The 7,492-nt window shown below is 45.5% G+C and overlaps 1 protein-coding gene across 1 annotated transcript; it reads left to right on the forward strand.

The window, feature by feature from the left end:
* Positions 1-3,460: 3,460 nt before the first annotated feature.
* On the forward strand, positions 3,461-6,881 carry LOC123145961 (cytochrome b5 domain-containing protein RLF). Its single transcript, XM_044565503.1, has 5 exons — positions 3,461-3,985; positions 4,740-5,106; positions 6,038-6,172; positions 6,310-6,360; positions 6,586-6,881. The coding sequence occupies exons 1-5, from the start codon at positions 3,947-3,949 to the stop codon at positions 6,660-6,662; spliced, it is 669 nt and encodes a 222-aa protein (XP_044421438.1). The 5' UTR covers positions 3,461-3,946; the 3' UTR covers positions 6,663-6,881.
* The last annotated feature ends 611 nt before the right edge of the window (positions 6,882-7,492 follow it).

A 7,492-nucleotide genomic window follows, 5' to 3' on the forward strand; every position in this document is an offset into this window, starting at 1 on the left:
AGGAAGGGGGAGGGCTGCGCCAGGAGAAGGGGTGCGGTTGCCCTCCCACCCCCCACCCCACTATTTATAGGGGGAGGGGAGAGGGGGCCGGCCCCCTAGATCCATCTAGAGGGGGGGCGGCGGCCCCCTAGGGTTTCCACCTAAGGGGGGCGGCGGCCCCTCGGGGGGGCAGCGGCCCCCTTAGGGTTTCCAACTAGGGGGGCGCCCGCCCCCGGGGGGGCAGCGGCCCCCTAGGGTTTCCGATGACTGAAACTGGACTTCCCATATATAAATCTTCACCTCCGGACCATTCCGGAACTCCTCATGACGTCCGGGATCTCATCCGGGACTCCGAACAACTTTTGGTAACCACATACAATTCCCATTACAACTCTAGCATCACCGAACCTTAAGTGTGTAGACCCTACGGGTTCGGGAACTATGCAGACATGACCGAGACATCTCTCCGGCCAATAACCAACAGCGGGATCTGGATACCCATGTTGGCTCCCACATGTTCCACGATGATCTCATCGGATGAACCACGATGTCAAGGATTCAATCAATCCCGTATACGATTCCCTTTGTCTACCGGTATAGCACTTGCCCGAGATTCGATCGTCGGTATACCGATACCTTGTTCAATGTCGTTACGGCAAGTCTCTTTACTCGTTCCGTAACACATCATCCCGTGACCAACCCCTTAGTCACATTGAGCTCATTACGATGATGTCTTACCGAGTGGGCCCAGAGATACCTCTCCGTCATACGGAGTGACAAATCCCAGTCTCGATTCGTGCCAACCCAACAGATACTTTCGGGGATACCCGTAGTGTACCTTTATAGCCACCCAGTTACGTTGTGACGTTTGGCACACCCAAAGTACCCTTACGGTATCCGGGAGTTGCACAATCTCATGGTCTAAGGAAAAGATACTTGATATTAGAAAAGCTTTAGCAGACGAACTACACGATCTTGTGCTATGTTTAGGATTGGGTCTTGTCCATCACATCATTATCCTAATGATGTGATCCCGTTATCAATGACATCCTATGTCCATGGTTAGGAAATCGTAACCATCTATTGATCAACGAGCTAGTCAACTAGAGGCTCACTAGGGACATGTTGTGGTCTATGTATTCACACATGTATTACGATTTCCGGATAACACAATTATAGCATGAACAATAGACAATTATCATGAACAAGGAAATATAATAATAACCATTTTATTATTGCCTCTAGGACATATTTCCAACAGCCAGCGCCCAGGTAGTTTGTTCTTTCGCAAGGCGTCGAAGGACCGAAGAGGGAGGTAGTTTGACGCTCCTGAAGATGCGATCGTTCCGTTCGCGCCATATTTCCCAGAGCTGCAACAGCGCCAAGGATCGCGCTTTCTTGGCGTTCGTCTGGGTGGCTGAAAGCTCGCAGAGCCAGTCCTGTAGAGAGGACTCCGTCCTCCAGGCCTCCGGCGAGAAATGAGGCAGGTTGAACTTGGTAGCTGCCAGGTTCCAGAGGGTGCAGGACCACGGGCATAGCTTCATGAGGTGCTCCGCTGTCTCGAGGTTACGCCTGCAAAGCGGGCAAAAATAGGAATTTGGCCACTGCCTTGCCAATAGCCTGTCGGCTGTCATGATCCTGTTCTGCGCACATAGCCATGCAAAAAAATTGTGCTTGGCCGGTGCCCATGCCTTCCAAATCGCCGAAATCGGAGCGTAGGCCGTCGAGCCCATGAAGTGTAGCTTGTAGGCCGAGGCCGCTGAGTAGCAGCCATTTGCGGAGAACCGCCAAAGGAAGGAGTCAACCACATCAGGTGCTAGGGGCGGCAAGGCAGCGATCCTACTCCAAAGGGCGACGAAGGATGGGAGGGTATCAGTTGTTATGCGGCCTTGAAGATCACGAACCCATCTGTTGCCATGGAATGCCGAAGCTACCGATCGGAGTTTGTTGGAGGCGATTCTGAACACATCTGGGGCAATAAGGCAGGGGGCGTGACCATCCAACCAAGCGTCATACCAAAAACGAGCCAGCTTCCCATTGCCCAGCTGACAGTGTGATGCCATAGCAAAGAAGAGGCGGTCAGACGTGGTGCATGGAGTTGGCAGCCCAACCCAAGGTCGCTCCGGGGCCACTCTCTCTTGCCAGAGCCAGCGGAGCTGTATTGCAGTGCCGAAAGATTGAAGGTCGACAATGTCAAGGCCGCCAAGCTGCTTGGGCCTGCAGATCGTGCGCCAGGCAACCTTGCAGTGGCCACCGTGGGATGATTCTTCTCCGCGCCATAACCACGCGCGGCGCAGCTTATCAATCTGTAGACGGGTCCAAACCGGCAGCTCAAACATCGCGAGCCAGTAAACTATCATGGAGGAGAGGACCGCGTTGATGAGGAAGAAACAAGGTTATGACTATGGACCATCCAGCAGCTGAGATTTGGACCCCTTGCTTTATGATTTCAGTTGCTTTCTTTTGGTTTGACAATGGATTAGTGCTACAGGAACATGGTGGTGAGATTCATTGTATGTTTTGCACTTTTGACACAAAGTTGGTCTGTCTTCATGTGCTGAGGTAGGTTCTATAATACTATGTGTCTTCTGACAAGCTAATTCATCTTGAGTGATGGCTGTTTGAAAGATGCATCAGCGATACTGCTCCCTTTAGCGATGTTATTTGAATCTCTCATGTAAATCGTCAAAAAAAAATGTTCCACGCCATTTTTCAATTATTATGCAATGGTGTTTACTTATATTTTTTATGTTGCCTGTGTGAAATTCTAGACATTTTTTTGCATTTGTGGCCTGGTTTTTCTTTCAAATTATTATTGCCATTTATGTAGCAACTATTTTGGAAAACATCCATTATATTTTACCTCTGGCTACATTGTTTATTCTAAATTTGCTATTCCCTTTACATGAGTAAAAATAATCCCTATTCTTGCCTTTTGTCTTCTGTGCGATGCTAGGTGATCATCTTTTCGTGGATATACATGTTCCGCTTTGGATGGTAGTTTGTTAATTTTACGTGGCTGCAAGATTGGATCACTCCTGCTCCCTAACCTTGGATCGGACTCACCGTTAGGAGTCGCGGAACAGAAGAGAATGCGAATAAATAATTTGCCAAGTTCCAAATCAAAAAAAAAATTTGAACACAGTATAAATGCAAGCCCTCATACATATGTGCATACACTCACCTCTCTGAATGCACACGCGCACACCCTACCTTTATAAGCACCTTCGAGAGACTAAGCCGGCATATCATCTTGAGATTTACGAAGTCACCGTAGACGTCTCGTCGTCAACAGGAATATCTCCTCTCACTAAAAATCATCGTCGAAAATCCTAAAATAAATTCAGAAATAATGCGAGCACCAGAACTTAAACCTTATGAGAATACAACTGTCTCTCTAAGTCCCAAATCAAATTAGCACACAACAATGGACCTAGAATCTCGTTTCCGCACGACACGACACGGCACCTACCCTCCGTTGATCATCGCCCAACGCTGACCGACCGGGAAGCCGGTCCTCCTCCTCCTCCTCTCTCCCCTCTCCGTCTACCGCGATCCGTGTCCCCAGATTCGTCCGCCATCCGGTCTCATCTCTCCTCCTCCCCCCTCTGCCCTGCTCTCCGTCCCCGAGCTCCCACGCGCGCCCCCACCCGACCAGCCCCGGCGACGCGGCCCCGGCCGTCCTGCTCGTCTCTCCCGCCCGCGACCCCGGCGGCCGCCCCCACTCCGTCCCCGACCCTGCGGCGCCGTGATCCAATCGATCCATCAAGGCTCGACTAACCTCTTCCAGCGCCTCTTCAGCGCGGGAGATCTACCAGAGTCGGCGGGCGTGGAGCGTAGGCGCGGGCGTGGAGCGTGGCGTGCAGCCCGAGTCCGCCCCCGGCTCTAGGTTTCTGCCAATCTTCTACTACCTGCGATACGCGCTCCGGGGCCAGAAGCGCTCGTTGCCGGCTGCCTCGTGCTCGGAATGGCAGATGGGGACTCGTCCGACTTCACCTTCTGCAAGGCATGTTCCTCCCTTCCTTCCATGTGTTGCTTGTCCATTTAAACATTTATATGTTGCTGTGTATGAAGATGCGAACATTTGATATATCTTGTCTTGCCGGACCTGTGAGATTGCTTGTGTTACATTAGGGATGTGAAGTTATTTGTGTTAGCTCGATAATGTGCATTAGTGTAGATGCAGAGGTGATATTCAGTAATTCAGATAATGACAGAAGGAGTTAAGTGTTTGTAAATGAACAATTTAGTAGATGGAAATCGAAGAGGGAGAAGAGAACATAAGAAGTCAAGTCAGCAGAGTATTCAGTTATTCACTCTGTGTGATATCATATCACTGTTCTTATTTCTCTCTCTGTTTGATAAGTGCTCGTAGTGGGGGCTTCAATGAATTATACATGTGTTGTATAATCATCTCCAAGGTCCAAACATATGGTTTGCCCAGTCCATTGGGGGCAACTTTCTTCCCTGCTTTTGTTTGTGATAGATCCAGTCTGAAGTTTGGATACCTCAGTGGCTCCAGTCTGGCAGACATATAGAGATTTTACCATCTAAAACCTGTCGAGTGCGTTTAATTGCTTGGTGTCATTTTGCTCAAGTGCTCTTTGCCTACTGTACTTATATAATTGTATAATTGACATGTTCTGCTCTGAATTATTGAAATGAGTTCCTAGTGGCTTGACTTGGAAATTAGTTGATGTCAATTTATTGTTGCCTGTTTCTCACATGTTTGATATTCAATGTTTATTTTTGCTCTCTAGGTTGACTATGCTGAAAATGATGGTCGTTTGGACTCCCCTAATTCCATCGCTGTGGCAAGTATGACACTGGAGGATGTTGCCGGTGATGGTGAGACTAAGAAGGTTCAGGATGACAAGCAAACAGTCAGTCCAGTTACTGATGAAAAATCTAGTTCCATATCTAGTCGCGCCAATGGTGTATCACTTCAAGAGTCCAATTTAAAAGAACCAGTTGTACCAACCAGTAGTGGAGAGTCTGTGCAGTCAAATGTATTAGCTCAACCAAAACCTTTAAAGAAATCTGCTGTACGGGCAAAGGTTCCTTTTGAGAAGGGCTTTAGCCCAATGGACTGGCTTAAGCTGACTCGTACACATCCAGATCTGGCAGGTAAATTATGAAACACATAGCTGGTACTGTTTTTTGATCATCAATGTCTCCTATTTTTCTTGGATGGTTTGATGCTACTTCGGATTCATTATTAATAAAGTTAAAAGGCAGACTTAGACTGTAACTGTGTGATATAATCCCATAGCTGAATTTATGTTATTGCTTACCAATGACATTTCCTTTGTGCCAGCTAAGATTTATTTTCGGGTCTGTACTGTGTGGCATTGTCACCGTGTGATATATCATGTGAATTAGACCGTTGAAGCTTTGAATTTTACTGCTCAATGTAGTTTTATTCAAGTAAGCTAGGTTAAAGTGTTTCAGTGATTATTTCATTATTTGTTGGTCATAGTGGGTCCTTAGTTTATAGTTTTACACTATTACTCATGGATATATGAACTGGATTCAGAGTTAGATGGAACGATCTTCTAGAGATTTATTCTGACATAAGTTGGCCCCTTAATTTTGTGGTATAAACAAGACAAGATTATATGTCAGAAAAGGCAAAAATGTTACATCCTGCGGAAGTAACTGGTGATACTGTTTTTGCTTCCTGTGTCATTTAACTACAATATGGACATTGAGAAAGACCAGGACTTGTGCTAAATGTGTGTGATGCTGCTTGAAATGATGAATATATAAATGGTGAGCTAAGGATATTAAAGATCTTAAATGGCTGCCCAAATCCATGTCGCATGCATTTTGTATTGTATCGACTGGATGTGAAGTTGTGACTTGTGAACAGTAACTTTTAAAATGGGAAATAGTGCTGGTTGTGGTTGCACTCTCATACTTAGTTGTTTGTGTCAGTTCCTGATTTTGTTTTCCTCTTCTCTTTTCCACCCTGCTTTCAAGTGTTCTCTTCTCAACTAGTCATCTGGATCTAGTGTATTGCCTTCCTTTCCTCAGATGTTCCTGTTTCTGTCTGTAGGGCTCAAGGGACAGTCAAATCGAAGGTTAATTTCTTTGGAAGAAGTTAAGCAGCATAAAACTGGAGATTGTGTCTGGACAGTTTTAAAAGGTCGTGTGTACAATATTGGTCCCTACATGAAATTTCATCCTGGAGGTAACTTATAAATCTGAGTCTTATGCAGATTTTGGTTCTGTTTGAGTATCAAAGCCAATATACATGCCCTAGAGTTTCTGTTGGTCCTTGGAAAATACTAACAAACTGTACATTTACTTCACGTTGGGTATTTGCAGGAGTTGATATGCTTATGAAGGGTGCTGGAAAAGACTGCACTGCTTTGTTCAGTATCCTTTTGATAGTATTATTATTGACGTCACAGTTAAATTGAGAATAGCTTGCCGCTTTTTGTAGATTGATGCATGAACATAACATGCTTTAACATGTAGTAATAGCAACACACGGCGAACTAACAACATGATGATTGTGATTGTAAACTATCGTAGTTGTACGAAAAGAATTTGTGTGCTTATATTATGCAAATTTTGATATGATTCCTTGACTTCCTCAAGATAAATACCATGCCTGGGTGAACGCAGAGTTCCTCTTGGAGAAATGCCTCGTGGGATACCTTGATCCCAATGAGTAGATCACGCTCTAGCTGGTTCTCAGGGTCGGGTACAGTTTGGTCGCGTGGAGATGATCTGAAGAATGTAAACAGTGCGTTGATGCAGTATAGTGGAGATAGGTTGATCAACATTTTCTGCAGAAAATAGACGAATAAACAAATTTGATGATGATCGTCCTTGCAGAACAAATTGTCATCACTGGTTGGCTGCTGCATAAAAAAAGTACTACATGTTGGGTATCTCTGTTGTTGGGCGGTTTTATTTCAAAAAGGGGCAAAAAAAATGGAGCTTCTCTTTCTATTTTTTGAAGGAGAAAGGCAAGGAAAGAGGAAACACTGGTAGCATTCCAGCAGAAACAAATACTAACATATTACATGATCGCAAGAAAAATAATAGAACACATACAGAGATAGCTGGCATTCCACATGATTTGTTTGTTCTTGTGTTTCCTTTTGCAAGCATCTAACGCTACATCCAAATTTACCCTTGGCAATACCCAACTTTTTTTTGAAGGGAAAACCTGCTTGGCACATTATCATGAGTTTTAAGAGAATTACATCCTTCAAAACATGCGGTAAATGGAAATTAGGGGGATCATCGTCGGAACTAAACATAAGGTTTGAATCAAAAGCATGTCTTCTGCTGCAGCCTCGCTATCTGCAAATGTGAACAGTTCTGCCACTCCTGCCACTGCTTCTCCTTGATAGTTCCTGATGATCGCAGCAATAGCTCCAACGCCATTTTCGAAGAACGAGGCATTCAGTTTGTATGATTCTGGGCCTGTTTTTTTCCACGTAAATTTCACAACAATGTTGTCGGCAAAGCTATGTTGTTGGGAGTTTTGACCGTC

The sequence above is a fragment of the Triticum aestivum genome, chromosome 6D (genome assembly GCF_018294505.1).
Source record: "Triticum aestivum cultivar Chinese Spring chromosome 6D, IWGSC CS RefSeq v2.1, whole genome shotgun sequence".
NCBI classification, from domain to species: domain Eukaryota; kingdom Viridiplantae; phylum Streptophyta; class Magnoliopsida; order Poales; family Poaceae; genus Triticum; species Triticum aestivum.